The following is a 17,225-nucleotide window of genomic DNA, read 5'->3' on the forward strand; positions in this document are numbered from 1 at the left end:
GATTTTAGAAATGGGCGGGGCCTAAATTGCTCCCCCCTAAATCGCCCCGGGTACAGCATTTTTCTAGATCCGCCCCTGTGTCAACCTACTGTATTACCTTATTTCTTTGAAAGGTACTGTAGTAGATAGTGAGAGAAGCAGAAATTCTCATACCTAAAATATTATGGAAGAAAGTATATCTCCAGAAGAATTTGAGCAGAACCGGCAGGTTATGGCCCTACAGAGAGAAGCCTCATTGGCACTTTGAAAAATATTTCTAACCTTTATGACAAAGGCACACTTCAGGAGATGCACACACAAACATTTTCTTCCTTTTTACTGTGCTTTTATTGTCAGGATGATAAAGTAAATTGACAGCATAGAGTTCCACACTCTAAAGCTGGGTACACACTACACAGTTTTCATCCAATAATCGGCTAAATCAGCCGACATACGACCGCTCGTTCAAAAGTCGGGTCAGTGTGTGTAGTGACACGATGGTCGAAAGTCTGCCCAAATGGACGATTGTTGCCTCATTTGGTTGGTCGTACCGTTTAATATTTTCGTTTCCGTTGTGTAGTGTGTATAAACTTCCGACCGATCCACGACAGTGAGTACGAAATTACAATCATTGCTCACGACAGGATGACTGTAAAAAGTTGCTAAAGGGACGTCCGCTCTTCCCTTTATCGTCCTAAACAACGCTAGAGTGTATGCAGTCCATGGACCGAGCGATCGGAACATCGATCGCATGTAAAATCGATCGGCATAAAAAGTTGGTGGAAAATTCTGTAGTGTATACCCAGCTTTAGACAGAGACCAACTCACTAGCCACTGACAACTATCTGGCATCAGTTAAAACTGAGCAATGAAACAGACAGTTTTAAATAGTTAACACTCCTCCCACAGTCCTAACTTGATCAACAGATGACACTCCCACCTTGTTTTTAAAAGGAAGTTTGTTGCAGGTGCTCTGTTTTGATTGCAGACACACCTTGTCAGGCTGCTGTTTTCTTTGGAAAAAATTTCTTTGTTTTTTTTAAACCGCTTCAAAACATGTACGTAAAATCAGACAGTTTACTAATATTTTGTCACACATATGTCTTCCACCTGTATCTCTTTATCTTAGGCGAACTAGTGTACAAATTCTGTATGTAACTTCGTTTGCATCCTTTCTGCAGATTGCCAGCTAAATACCTAACTTCTCTTTTAGATGCCTGAGGCAAACACCTCTCTTTGTCACACTATATAAATGTAAACTCAATCACTCTTCTTATGACACCCTTGACCTTGGTACACTCCAGCCACCAGCATCAGGTGGAACCATTCTTTGCCCAATTATCAACAATTACCCATAAACAAAAGGCCTCCAGCCTGCTACACACTCCATAAATCCTTACCCTCATACTTAACAAAATGATGTCCTTTTGGAATTTGCCACTTATTGCTAGCACTAGCAGTCAAATTGTAGAAGATGTGAAAAGATCACAAACATCCAAGCTGAGGGTGGTTACATAAATTAGGGAAACAACAAGACTCTCCACTGTTTCACTTAAAACTGAGGGGACCTGATCCATTAAGACATGCATTCTGAGCGCATCGTGCGTGTGTTCAAAAAAGCACGTAAATCACTCTGCGAACTCCCGAATTCAACAAGGAACAGATCTAAAGATATGTGCGCTGATGAATTTGGGTGCAGGTCTGCTGTGCTCTACTATACAAGACACTACAGTATGTGCAGTATCAGGCCCCGGGAGTGACGTATAACGGGCAGGGCTACGGAGCGCTATACAAATAAAGGAAACGTCTCTAAGTCCTCCACTTAAAAAACAGGGTTCTCCAATCAACATGTACGTTCCATGGTTCATTGTACTGGGACCACTTCAGAAGTCCTTGTTAATTACCCAAAGGGATCATTGTACAACCTCACCCATTCTCCCCATCACATGTCACACATAAAACACTGCCAACTAATGTTTATTATACTATCTATATGCAATGTGTATGTTTTTGCATGCATCTTCATTCTTTCACGTGTTGTCTTTTGCAGTTAACGTCAAGACATTTATAGTTATTATTTTCAGTCACATTCCGTTGTGAAACAAGAAATGAATGAGATTTTCTGAAGTTGATGTTTTTCATCACTTCACAATGCACAGGTTGCCTATATAAGCTACTAGGATTACCAATTTTCCACATATACACAGATGACATCATCAATATATTATTGTAAATAACAACATAAGAATATACACTGACAAATACATAGAATATCTATAAGAAACAATCCATTGCCACAAACAGATAGTTTATGATTTGTTGTTGTTATAATTTGATGAATTGTTAAACATAACCATTAATAAGGGAGAACCAAGTGATTTAATAATGTGTATATGATAGCAATGGTGACACCCTCTTTGCTACAGAGTATGTATGTTATATCATATTAAAAAAACATCACTTACTTGCTGCTTAGGAGACAGCTGGTATGGACATATAGGGCTAGATTTACTAAGCTGCGGGTTTGAAAAAGTGGGGATGTTGCCTATAGCAACCAATCAGATTCTAGCTGTCATTTTGTAGAATGTACTAAATAAATGAAAGCTAGAATCTGATTGGTTGTTATAGGCAACATCCCCACTTTTTCAAACCCGCAGCTTAGTAAATCTAGCCCATAGTCTTTGTTCCTATCCTATAACTGGTTTAAGATTAACACCATTGGCGGAACTACCATAGGTACACGGAGTGTAGTCGCTATGGGACCTGAAGTTGAGAGGAACCAGCACTGCCAATGCCCCCCCCTCCTCCAAGGCCCCCACAGGAGACCCTTGCAGCAGACCCCTTGCACCCCCAGGGCCCTATATTACCCTTGAGGCTAACACTCTAAAAACAACAGTGCAGAGTCCTCTTCCAGACATAATGTTCAGAAAAGTCCCCCCTTGAAGTTATAGGTGCCCCTACCCCAACTGTGTTAAGGGGCCTGGCGGTGTATTGTTCTGTCCCTGGTAGTCGCTGTGATGTCCATTAGACTAAGAATGCTCCAGTAGTTTGTAGACGCTTGATAAATTAAAACAGAAACTTAATGGTAAATGGGTACAAATACGCTTAGGAAATGAAATAAGTAAAAAATATACACATCATAAATAAAATGCAAAGAATAACGCTTAATAGACAACAACAAATTGTAGCAGAAGAAGTCTCAGTATTTTGATGTAATTTGTGGGAAAGGCTTTCCTTGTGGAACTTGAAGTTCATTTTTACGCCGATCGCTGACAAGGTTTCCGCCTGTGCTGAAAACTCTTTCCGAGTACACACTGAAGGGTGGCAGCTTAGGCAGTGCAAAGCGAGTTGGTACATGGGTCTCCAAATTCCCTTTTTTTCTTCCCAGTATGTAAAAGGACTGTCTGATGTGTCTATTTATATGCTGTTGTGAAAATAATCCTCCACCATCCTTTGGATGCTGATAGTAGGATCAAGTGGAGTTACGGCAGAGGTGTCACGTTTTTTGGTCAATTCTTTTAGACCAGATGTCAAAATTTGAGGCAGAGCCATCTGCATCATCCCTGGGTGTCTTGGGAAAGCAAAGTTTTTCCTAGCAGCAGTTGAGTGTGAAACTGAAGGAGGAGACGCCGCCCTGTCATATAACACTTGAGTTGTCATCTTGCTCACCAGGAACTCCTTGCATCTCTTCAGATCTGGGTCAGTTGGAAACAAAGAGAAGACATAGCTCTTAAACCTAGGATCAAGCACAGTTGCCAAAATGTAGTGATCCGATCTCAAGAATATGATAACTCTTGGATCCTGGCGAAGCAAATAAAGTATTTGTTCTACAAGTCAGACATACTTAGCAGAATTTCTTTGTTTAATCTCCTCCTTCAGTTTCTCAAGCTGCTTTTCCAAAAGTCTAATTAAGGGAATCACTTGACTCAAGCTAGCCGTGTCTGAACTCACTTCACAGGTGACTAGTTTGAATGGTTTCAGCAACTTGCACAACACAGAAAGTATTCTCCACAGAGCTTGACTAAAATACATCCCCCCTCCTTTCCCAATGTCATGGCTTGTGGAGTAAGCGTGGATGGCTTTTCGCTGTTCCTCCATCCGCAGAAGCATATGCAGGACTTACACAACAACATCATCCTCATCAACATCCTCATTAGCGCCCTCGTTGGCTACACAAATATCCCCCTCATCCTGTTGCAATTCCAAAGTGGCATCCTGAAATGGTGTATCACCGGCTACACTTGGGCTGTTCATGCACACATATGCAGAAATGCTGAAAGGGGCCTTCTTTATGTGTACACTATCAGAATGGTCAGGATTACACATAGCACTCGTGGATACACTCTCGTCAGGGATTTGTGTCATTTTTGAATCTGAACATACATTTTCCTCTAATGCCTTACTGTTTTCTTCCAGCTCGGCTTTTACACGTAAAAGTAATTGGCCACCACATTTGGAGTCCGAATGACAAGGTCTTACATAGTCACGACTGACCTTACAAGAAGATGCCTCAGTGACAGTTGCAGAACTCGCACTCATAGAGAAAGGTGAAGGCCTCATTCTTTCCTTGCCACTGTGTGTGTAGAATGGCATGTTGGCAATTTTATTTTTTTCTGCAGATAACTTTGCCTGGATTACAGGTCTTTTTTTCTTGACCAAGGTAAAAGGTGTTTTTTTACATTTTTGTTTACCTGACTTAAAAACACTATGCCCTTTTACATAGGCTTTACCAGATGACGTAGAGGGATTACTATCATCATGACTGGTGGCAGCAGCTGCTTGGTGCTCCTGCTCTTCTGTTTACTGCTGTTAATCCATTTTGATAACACCGTACAATTTGATTGCAAAGTAAGAAGAAAAGACTGCCAGCCCTGGTATTTGTATTTTAGCAATGACAATTAGCAATGGAGCTCTCCTCTTTGTGTGTTACCTTTATAACACTGTACATTATGGAACTGCAGATTTAGAAGACCAAGTCTGCCCTATTAATTCCATTTCAGCAATGACAATTAGCAATGGAGCTCTCCTGAATGTCACTGTAGACTTTGAAGAACACAGCTACCCCTCCTCTTTCTATTCTACCTATGTTGCTGCCCAACTGCTCTACAGACTGTGCTACCCCTTCTGTGTCCCTCTGTGAAATGTCACTGGATCGCTGGGGGGGGCGGTACTTATAGAATCCAAAACTCGCGAGATTCGAGATCCGACGACGTAACAATGACGTTTTGCCTCGTTTTCAATTCCAAAAAAGCGCGACAATACCGAGCCGGCTCGGATCTGCTAAGTTCGGCTATGTTCGGTTCTCAGGAAACCGAGCCTGAGCATCTTTAATTATAACCATCTCAGAATGGTTGATAAAAGATGGAAATCATTAAAAAAATTATTCACTAATTGAATAAGACATTTTTGTAAAAAAATATTTTTATTTCTTTTAAACTTTTTTTCCACTATGCAGCTGACTCCTGCACGCCTGAATCAGCAGAGACTAGCTCGGTGAAGCAGTCAACTAACGCTTACCACTCCAGGCCAGTTGAACGATGTGTACCAGTAACTGATCAATGATTACAAGACATGTAGCAATGTTTTCCCAAGAACAAGAAGAACGTGTATAGGAAGGAAAAATGCTAACTTATTTCACAATAAATGTCTGCCTTATGTTTACATCATCTATTTTTATTTCAAATGCATGTCATTTAGCTGTCATATTTTCCACATAAGCCTTTAGGTCTATTTTATAAAGCCTACCCCTGGCTGTCTATTGCTGCCATGTTGGGACATATCTAGTAATGTGCCTTCAATTATAGCTCACAGACATACACAACATTATTGCTTTAGCTGTTTTTCAGATGAGCCAGTATATGTTCTATTGTAATTGTCTGTTGTAACATTGAAGGAACCTCTTTGAAACATACTAGTTTCTAAGCACCCGGTATTGTAAATTGATTATTCTAATTTGAAAAAAATAAAAATAATAAATTAATATGAAAACAATTTAGCCAATTGCAACTATCCTTTCTACACAACTGTCATGTTTCTGAATATGACAACTGAGTGAACCCAGAGAATGGCCTTGATATGAGATTACAGTCAAGATACCCCAGGGCCCTTTCTACTGCAGTTAATGGACAGCTCATCTGCTGGGTCAATGCACTAAAGCAAAAGGTTTATTAGGAAACAAACATATGTCTCATGACCTGTAGAAGTGGGCTGTGGAATGTAAAGTATATAATTTGAATGTAAAACGTCAAGGTACAAACAAGCTCACAATTTACTCAGACTTGAGGGTATATTTACTAAACTGCGGGTTTGTAAAAGTGGAGATGTTGTCTATAACAACCAATCAGATTCTAGTTATTTATTTAGCACATACTACAAAATGACAGCTAGAATCTGATTGGTTGCTATAGGCAACTTCTCCACTTTTTCAAACCCACAGTTTAGTAAATCTAGCCCTAGATCTAAGGTTATATAATGGGAATTCTGACATATCCTGAATGGTTATTAATACTATTAGAAGGGGACATTAATTAGCTTTAAGCTGTATTAATATCATGCATAATTATTAATTTAATTTGAATCCATAACAAGAAGGCATATTTTATCCATGACACAGAGAGAGATATACAATCAGGGATGGGCTGGGATGTGGCTTATGTGCCCCTTGGGCCAATGCAATCGGGCCAGGCTGCCTGTGGCCGCAACGTGCATGGCCACATCTGTTGGCTGAGGGGAAGGCACAGAGATACTTGCCTGCTGTTCTAATTGTGCTGTACATAGTACTAGGTATGATGACTTCTGTCATACCCAGCAGACAACTGCTAGCACACTGATTGGTGAATGGCTGGAATGACCTAACAATCAGAGTGCTGGGATCTGTCTACTGGGTATGACGGCACCCCACCATAGCCAAACTCCAGAGTGCCCAGAGACTGCATGTGGTCCCCTGCATTGTATACCAGTCACTAGAATGTTTTCTGTATTGCATATTGTTTATTAAGATGCTCTCTGTATTGTAGAGAGGTCCATTGAAAGCTTTCTGTATTATACATTGGGTACTAGGATGCTCTGTGTAATGTATATAGGTCACTAGTATTTTCTCTGTATTGTTATTAGTCACTAGAATGCTCTCCCTATTGTATATCGATCACTTGCCAAAAGTTGCAGACCTACCCTGGCTACAATATTACTATATCCAGCTTCTTTGTGACTTTATTTTTTTTAGTAAAAGCTAAGAAACTTCATAACATATCTTGTGCTTATATACGTGTATTATTGAAGAAGGTCCACTAGGAACTATTATTGCTGCAACTCACTATCATCAAGTACATATCAGAGGAATTAATTGCATTGAGACATAAAACTGACTGGCAGGAGATAAGGGCAGGTAAACAGGAGGCATGGGGAGTAAAGGAGAGACAAGATATACAGAAGACAATGTATACAAACATAAGATAAGGGAACATACAAGGACAGATGATCAGGCATGGAGCAAGCAATATAGAGGAATCCAGACACAACTACCCTACTATAGGCAGACAACACTGGAGAAATGGCTACGGGCACAGGTAGGTAGCTATTGTTTGCATGCTATGTGTTGTGAGGTGCAAGGCACTGGGCCCAGTGACATAAGTGAGCCCAGGCCCAGACTCTAAGTAGGGGCCTTTAGTTATGCCATGATGAAAAATGTAATATTTGAATGTATAAGTAACACTTTTCAAAGTCACTGGCTGGAGGAATAGTTTTTTGGTCCGATTCTTGCCTCTGGCAATCACATTTATTACATGTGCTGACAACTGGAAGGCCAGTAAATCAGTAGATAATGATAGAAAGAATATCTTGTCCTCAGCCAAGGTAAAAGGTACAGTCACATAACTTAAATTGGCTAATGTCATGTCAGGACATGTAAGAAGTCAACATGAACTGGAAAAACACCAGGATCAGAGGAATAAAACTGTGAGTTAAAAAAGGTTGAGGTATCAGCATACAATAATTGTACTGTAAAGACAATGACAACGAGTCAAACTGAGTTCCTCTATAATAAGAGTAATGAAGAAATGTGTGTCTCTTAATTTCTCATAAAGGGCGGGAGTAGTGGTCCCAACAATGATAACTATTAATATGAAGAAGATGGGAATAGTAGTCCCAACAATAATAATACATACAAATAGGTGTATGAGATGAGGGGAGGAGTAGTTTTACAGTGTTAAGTAGTTCAAGGCTAGACCTCTAGCTCAGGCAGATCACTGTACTGGTCCTCAGCCCCCTTCTGGAGACTTGAATACATAAAGAGTAGGACTCAGTCTCCAATGACTCTATTTATGAGACCACAAGGTAGTAGCAAATGCAGGCACCTGGAATAAATGGAATAAATCATGGCACTCTGCAAAGAACTTGAACAATTCTGAACTCCCTTTGGACACTTGAACAGGATCTGGACTCAATCTGGACCATATCTTGACTCCCTCTGGACTTGGGACTTCTTCTAGACTTCTGCATTGAAACTGGACTTCCTCTGTAATTCTGGCAAATCTCTCTAGTAAATTGGCGGTTCTCCTGTTATACTGGCAGCGCTCTCTATTAAACTGGCAACTCTCTTTGTTAAACTGGCAGCTCTTACTAATGGATTGCCATTCAGTCCCTCTCACTGTGCATCTCTCTGCAGCTTCTCTCGCCACAATCCTCACTCTACAAGGTTTCTGTGCTCACTGATAGGCTCAGTAGACTTAGCTGCTCTGCTTTGCCTCCTCTATCAGCTCCTCTCAGTCAGATTGTGGTCCTGGCAATGGCAGCCCCACCTTATTCTCAGGCTGCACTTCTCTCCTTCTCTGGATTCAAAACCCCTCAGCCAAGGCGTGCACTGATGTTACTTTCTGTCTCTTCCCTCCTTGTGCATGCTGGGATATACAGTTCTCAGCACCTAAGGAAGTCTCTAAAATAACGGGATCCAGTCTCCCTGGACAAGTGAGCACTGGGTCCAAGAGTTACAGTTGCATTTGGGCTTTATTCACTGGGGCATATTCAATTGTCCGCGGTCTCCGCCGCGGAAAAACTATTACCAATATTACTGTAATAGTAAGCTGGATTTAAGCTTGCAGCTCCCTGAGCCGCGAGCTGAAATCCAGCATGTAAAGTACCATAATACCGGTATTTCCGAACACTATTACCATAATGATGGTAATAGTGCGCACGCCGCTAGAATTTTGGCTATAACGCCAACAATTGAATATGCCCCACAGAGTTTGATTTTTAGCGGTTTCATGGTGTGAATAAAATTTTTGCATATACAATAACCCCTCTTCATTACAGCTACTTCACGTCCACTAGCTACTTTCACAACACTTTGCGCCTTGGAGTTTTCTCTCTAGATTTGGTTACTAGTATAGGATCAGGGGTTTCATATTTATCTCCATTTGGCAGCATTTTTACCCTTTCACATAAGGGAGCGCCCTAAAAGGTCTCTTTATATTTATAATTTGATCGCCGAGGAAGGAAACTTGCAATAGGTATCCCATCATGCCTTGCTGCAGTGCCTGATATTGTTTACACAGCTGAAGCAAAATGAAACATCATTCTCTTTCTACAAGAGGAGAGTGCTCCCATTGGCCAGATTATTGCAAGTAATTGTAAAATACATGCTCAGAGTTATGTATCCATCTGACATAAACCTTTTGCTGTTTAACAAATTAGCAATGTTTTAAAGCAACATTAATCTAAATAACACTGAATCTATTTAATATGTTTTATGCACATACACTTTGATGGCAGACAAGAGAACTCCATTGATTTTTTTGCAAGAGTCTCTAGGCCAGTCTGGAGATACAGACAAACTGATGCAACTTTTCGCTGCATCTATTTCTACATTTTAACTGAAATCTCAAGGTCATAGGCAAAAACTGTGTTAATAATTTGCCTGAGGTTAAATCTGACTGGTATGTGTATATAAGGGCACATGTACAGTAGACCAGTCTCACTTCGTGTCACTTTCCAGGATGAAAATGATGCTACTCTGCATTCTTCTGGCTACTCTTGTCTGTTGCTCAGGTAAAGAGTTGAGACTAGAATCATTCTACACCCAGAGGGGAATGGGAAGAGAGCTGCTGCGTTGGAGTGAGAATACATTTATACTGTATATTCTGTGGGACAGGGTATAGATTTTATATCATTTATATAATTTTATAACATGACGTTGCTGGGAGTGTATGCATTACATGGTGGTAGTCAGCATATCGATGCTGACTACCCCGACAACACTTACCACGACATGATGACTCCGAAGGGCTCCTTACGGACGATCACCTATGACGACTACTGTTGAAATCGGGTTTAACCAATCATGAAGAAGTAATAAGCCGCCTCCCCTTCACAACGTCATTCACCGTGGTAATGTAAGTATGCGCCTATGTACAATGTGGTTTACAAAGCCTTCTACATTGTACAGAGGCGCATACTTACATTACACCATTAAGAGCTGCGATAATCCTGTCGCCATGGTGAATTACGTCATGAAGGGGAGCCGGCTTATTACTACTTCATGATTGGTTCAAGTCGCTTTCAACAGTAGTCATCATCAGTGATCGTCAGTAAGGAGCCCTTCGGAATCATCAAGTCGTGGTAAGTGTTGTCGGGGTACTCGGCATCGATATGCTGTACCCCAACCTGCATTACATTACACACAAGAAGAGAGTTATGTCATTGTTTGACCACTCTGAGTGTTAAATAATGCTGGAGAGATTACAGAGAGATTCACATTTCTATATCAGCAATACTTTTTGTTGAAAGAATAGTATTTTTTTGTTTTCCATTAAATGCCTTCATGTGTAAGACCTGATAGCACCCTGATCAGGAATTTTAGAATGTTGAAGCTGTAGAACATTTGTCAAGAAATGCAAATCATCATCATCATTTATTTATATAGCGCCACTAATTCCGCAGCGCTGTACAGAGAACTCATTCACATTAGTCGCTGCCCCAATAGAGCTTACAGTCTAAATTCCCTAACACACACACAGACCAAGAGAGATAAAAGTCAATTTAATAGCAGCCAATTAACCTACTAGTATGTTTTTTTGGAGTGTAGGAGGAAACCGGAGTACCCAGAGAAAACCCACACAAACACGGGAACAACATACAAACTCCACACACATAAGGCCATGGTCAGGAAGCCACCATTGTGGTGTACTTAAAAATTAGGGAAATAAAGGGCTCTGAGAACTCAATCTAGGTTACTAAAAGGAAGTTGCTCTTACTTTTGTTTTAACTAGTTAAATATATGACTCTACATGTATTATCACAGATATCACAGAGCTCTGATTACCATAGAAATCAATGACCCAATCTTTACAAGTGGCTTTCTCCACTTCTATCTCCGCAAGAAATAAACAAAACAAGGATCACATGGGTGCAAAGTGTCCATGTGGACTATTTATAGCCAGGAAAATATTTGCATTCAAAATTGTCATCACAAAATGTTTTCCTCATAATCATGGTAATTACATACCTTACTCAATGTATTTTATCCACCTCAGGCTTTCCAACTTCTGATCCCAGACAAACAGCACTAATCAGTGCATTAGATGCCTCTCTTGACCAGGTGAATAGTCAGTCCTTGGGGCAGAACCTACTCAGAATATCACGGACCAAAGTAATGAGGGTGAAACCTTCACTAAAGGTGAGATTAATCGTTGATCCCTGTAGTATTCTGACTGTCCTGCTTGCAGCTATCTCTAGATTTCCCATCTACTGTACTTTACAGATGACAGGTAACCCCTCTGTTTTGGCTATAGGTGAGAGATCCAAAGGATGTGGGTGCAGTATTTGAAGTAACTTTACAATTCAGTGTAAGAGAAACCACTTGCAATAAGAACACAGCTAGTGACCCTACCGAGTGCGAATTCCAAGTGGAGACATATATGGTGAGTACAACATCAGTCTTCACTTCTTCAGCATTCAAATGACTCAAGATTGGGTTTAAGGAAAATCAGAATACCATTTGTAATGTTATGTAATATTTTGTAAGGTTGGTCTGTGAAAGTTGTTTCATTCAAAAAAAAATATGTTTTTATGTATTCATTGAACAACCAGACTAGGGACTGATTTTAGCAAACATGGGGCAAACTAATTTTGAATGTATCACATTTCAAATAGGTAAACCAGAAAAAAAACCAATCATAACACACATGAAACTATTTCCATTTTGAAGCATGCAGACAAGATGTAGGTCAGACAAAAAAAAAATTCTGAAAAAAAGACATGGAGGCCAAACACTAAAATCCAGGGGTATGTTTACTAAACTGCAGATTTGAAAAAATGGAGATGTTGCCTATAGCAACCGATCAGATTCTAGCTGTCAATTTGTAGAATGTACTAAATAAATGATAGCTAGAATCTGATTGGTTGCTACAGGCAACATCCCCACTTTTTCAAACCTGCAGTTTAGTAACTATACCCCAAGGAGTCTATTGAGGCCACCAAACTGTTGCACAGAGTGTTACAATTTTGCCCTTAATACTGCAGTGTATGGTTGTGCATTCTTGAACATTTACACTGAATTTATTAGTATAGTAGACCCAATGCGACAGCACCAGAATCTCATCACAGTATAAAAAAAAACAATAGTGAAACATTTAAAAATATTTTGAAGGAAAATAACATCTGCCTTTGTTTTTAAGCCATACAACTCTCAGACATTGTGCACTGTTAAAGTTCCTATAGCTGACTAAATAGATGGCAAATTAATTAAAGGTAAATTAACAATCAAAGGCACATTTTTACCATTTATAGCACACTTTTATAATAAACATTATTGTGTTTATGTAATTTGATTCAAGTTTTTTTTAAACCGGTGTGAGCCGTAGGTGATAAACTTATTTCCAGTGTAATTGACGCATCACAGAATTCTGGGGATCGGACTGCTCGTTCACTATGGGGTTGTATACCTAAGTGCAGGGGCAGGCTGGGCTGGGTCAATGGGCCAGTCCCATAGAGGGCTATCTTGGGCTGGGTCAACGGGCCAGTCCCATAGAGGGCTATATTTGGCTGGGTCAATGGGCCATCAACATTTTTCTGTCCTTTAAAATAGGCTGCTGAGTTGAGTCTTGCCCCTCAGGCTGAACTTTGCCAGCCCTCCCTTGCCTAATTGGTTTTAAAGGATAATTCCACTTTTTTATTGAAAATTTTGAATAGTAATTCTACGACCCCTTTATTTCCCTGAAGCGCTGCATGGACCCAAACTGTGCAGAGAAGGGGAATTCAGGGGAGGGAGTCCTGTAACGCTAGTAAGAGGAAGCAGGGGGTAGGGGTTACTCTTCAAAAGTTTAAATTTGGACAGCTTTTGTCTGGGGGAGCTTTGAAAAGGCGTGGGGCATTTGGTGCCATAGAGGGTGGGATCTTATTGGTTATTAGTTGTGACTACCTCAATCTCTTTAAAGATGGATAGACATAGGTTGCTTTGAGCAATGACTAGGAATGTGTACGCAAATGGTACCCAGGTTTCGGTGTTGCCTGTTGCATCCTTGGGACTAACATTGACTGTTTCCATTTTTTACATTTGTAGGAAACACCCTGTGAAAGCAAAGTTTTAGTATCTCATGGAAGAGCTTTAGTTTTAAAAGCTCGTTGCAACCTACATACCTCCAGCTCATCTGAATCTTCCAGCAGTGAAGAGGTAAGAAATTAGATAAATGTCAGTAACAAACGCAGCCTCTTTAGTAGATATTGGAGAGTTTCTCAATGTTCAATACTAAAACCGGGAAACAGGCTGCACTGATATTTCTGCACTGGGGATTTTATATATATATATATATATATATATATATATATATATATATATATAGTGTGTGTGTGTGTGTGTGTATGTGTGTGTGTATATATATATATATATATAATATGATATAGGACAGCAATGGATGTACACTTTTATATATGCAAGGCCAGTACCAGACCTGGTTTTACAGGGACCACTAGTAAATATTAAAAGTAATATTGAGTTCAATATATATAGTGCACCATAAGTATACTCATTTTAATGATTTTGTGATTTAGAGGGCACTCAGGTCACTTTCTTCTTGCATATAATATGCTTAGAGGCCCACTTATGCTTAGCTCCACTAGCGGATTATTTGATAACTTTATATAGCACCTTAAATGTCACCTGTTCCTTCTGAAGACATTGACTGCTATAGTGTGGTAGGAGACACTGGTTGCTATCAGAGGAGAAACTAGCGAGCTGTGGGCCCTGGTGCAGGGAGGCTGAAATCGGAGCCTCCGACCCTATGCTGCGGGCCCTATTACCTCCAAGGGCCCCTGTGCATTGCACCTGTCGCACCTATGGTAGTTTTGCCACTGGTTGCTATACTGTGGGGGAGGTGGTCTAATATAGGGACAGTAGATGATTAGCTGGGTAGTCTATGCAGTTAATTTAGGCTGCAAAAACTTTTGGAGGATTTTGTCCAGCCTGATATAGTTAACATTTCTTTTTTACATTGCAAAACAAGATGTTCCTGAGATCTCCCAACTCTGCTCGGAGTTTAAGGACCCGTCCAGGTGAGGAGTTATTAGGGGTAAATGTACTAAAATCTTACTTGACTCTTTGCTGTTAAGCTAAACACTTATGTCATGCCTGACAATCATATCTTCTCTCACCCACCTATCATGACTAGATTTCATGTTTCTGCCTCTCTAGACCCCTTTGTCTCCTTTTCCTACTCCCACCCCCTCTTACTGCAGAGCTCATTTCATTACTCTGACCTCCACCATGTCCTATTTATATGAAAGAAAAAATACATTGTATAAGGTATAAAAAAACTGATCATTTACAATGGTGCCTCGCTCATAGTAAAAGAGAATTATGATAAACTGATGAAACAAGGGATAGCCTGTTGCACCTACAATTCTGCTTCCATGTATCAGCATGGTCATGACTTTTAATAAACAGGAGAATATGTTAATTGTCCCCATTAATTGTCATCGCTTATCGCAACAATAAGAGATACTATACTGCAGCCATTTATTAAGAATTCATCGCAGGACATCTGACAAGAGGCTGTCCTGTAGACAACTTTACTATACTAACTACTGCAGAATCTGACCCAGAGCTTTTAATTCGTAAGCGTGAGCTAAGGTCGTGCATGAGCAGAGCCATTTTTGTTACTTAAAGGAGGAGAGTGCACAAAGCCTGCCGGAGAAGGAATCAGAAGATCACTCTCTTGCGATGGATGCTCTATCCGTAGGGCAGAACGGCTAACATCATCTTCAGATGACATTTACCATGGGGTTAAGCTCCGAAAAGCTTGTCTTTTCTGGCTTGATTAATTGGCCCAGATCGCAATCTCCATTAATATTTATGGGGACTGCAGTATAATGCTATACTTAGCCGAATGCCTAATCTGTGATATCTCCTGCATTAGGCTTTTGTTATATAACTATGATACTAAATTATGCCTAAACCATGCAGAAACATAGGTGAAAGCTTAATAGGCCTCATTCACAGCAATGTATTTTTAATGCAGTTTCTATTTGATTTCTAAAGATTAAACCAAAGTCCCAAAAAGATTCTGGGATACCATATAAAAGAAATAAAACGTTAAAAAACAAACAAACAGGTGAAATGCTATTAGAATAATAAAAAAAATACTTTATTAACTGCTTTCATGCCTTAGGCCTTATATTTTTTCCACACTTATATCTGCACAGCATCCGGTTAATGTCATATGCACACACCAATTTCTTCTGCATTTTCCACTAGAGAGGTTTCCATCCCCATGGGATCCACATGGAAAGAAGAATCTCAACCTGAACCCACGCTGGGAAGAGGAAGAAGAGAAGATTCTGGACCCTTACCTTCTGGAATAGATGCTTGCAGTCTACCATACATTTAAATGCTGTACTGGTACTGTGAATATATGAGAAGAGCTCAATTAAGCATCCTGTTGCTATTAATTGGGTTCATATGACTAATGTTGCAGAGTAAAGGACAAGTTTGAACACCTTCACGTTTGTATATTAAATTGTGTCCATCTCACAGACATTACTGTACATGTAAAATACTTTGTTACTACAGGATTTCTGTGGAACAGTCCCACCAGTACTGGTAAATAAGACATTTCTCGCAGGCCTCTCTCAACAGACTTTGGGGTATATTTACTAAACTGCGGGTTTGAAAAAAATGGAGATATTACCTATAGCAACCAATCAGAGTTATCATTTATTTAGTGCATTCTACAAAATGACAGCTAGAATCTGATTGGTTGCTATAGGCAACATCTCCACTTTTTCAAACCCGCAGTTTAGTAAATATACCCCTTTACCTTCATAATAACTCATATAAGGGTCTAATCTTGATGCTCTACAATGCCCCCGTCTCAAATTATGAGGGAGAGGCACAAAAGGTTAAATGGGAATCAGATTTTCCCGAAATGCTGGACTCGGGGTAATGGCCTCATATTTGGAAAGGGGTTTCCAAACCTTCCATAAGAAAATGCCTGCACCTGGCCCACCTGGCTCAGGCCTCAGGCCTTCTGTTAGCTCTTGGTAAATGAATTATTTTTGTATTGCTCACTGTCTAAATTTTCCATGCCCATTGTAAAGCTTTCATCGTCTGGTGTTATTTGTTTTAATTCAGTGAAACAGTTTATATATAAAAAAAATGCCTATAAATTACGGTGTCAATGTTATTGTGTCTCTAACAGGCTTCATAGCATAATCCCAAAAACCTAGATACTTCAATCCCTTTGGACAAATATCATAAGCTTGATATCTACCATCACCAATACATCTGTCCCAGTGGTCTAAGTGTTCCCATATACAGCGTTATCAGGGTTGCCAGCTCTGAAATGAAAAACAAGCAACCGCTTAGTGAAAAACAAGCCCAAAACAAGCCCAAAGCAATCCAAAAAAGTCCAAAAAAAGACCAACTTACAGGGGACCGTCCTTTTCTATAACACTAATTTCTACACTGAATCTCCATTTATAAAAGCTTTATAAACACATGAGGACACATTTATACACTGATATGGCAAATGAAAAAGCAAATGCTGTAATTTAGGACACTGGTATGTCTATAGCACACAGTCCCATGATATAACAGTATAAGCAGTCTTCTGACAAGAGCAGCTTACTAAATGGGAGGGGAGGGGGTTATATAGCTGTGTTACCTGCTATAAGTGCAGCGATCGTGTGTCTGTCACATCACTTATTATAGTAAGTTGTTGTAGATCCGTCTTCCTGTGATTTATTCCACGTCCTCCTCT

The 17,225-nt window shown here is 40.0% G+C and overlaps 1 protein-coding gene across 1 annotated transcript; it reads left to right on the top strand.

Moving 5' to 3' along the window:
- The first annotated feature begins 9,968 nt into the window (after positions 1-9,968).
- SPP2 (secreted phosphoprotein 2) lies at positions 9,969-15,828 on the top strand. The gene is made up of 5 exons (XM_075181388.1): positions 9,969-10,020; positions 11,505-11,647; positions 11,763-11,891; positions 13,532-13,642; positions 15,670-15,828. Exons 1-5 carry the CDS (start codon positions 9,969-9,971, stop codon positions 15,826-15,828), a joined length of 594 nt encoding a protein of 197 aa, XP_075037489.1.
- The last annotated feature ends 1,397 nt before the right edge of the window (positions 15,829-17,225 follow it).

Source organism: Mixophyes fleayi, chromosome 7 (assembly GCF_038048845.1).
Source record: "Mixophyes fleayi isolate aMixFle1 chromosome 7, aMixFle1.hap1, whole genome shotgun sequence".
In the NCBI taxonomy this organism is placed as follows: domain Eukaryota; kingdom Metazoa; phylum Chordata; class Amphibia; order Anura; family Limnodynastidae; genus Mixophyes; species Mixophyes fleayi.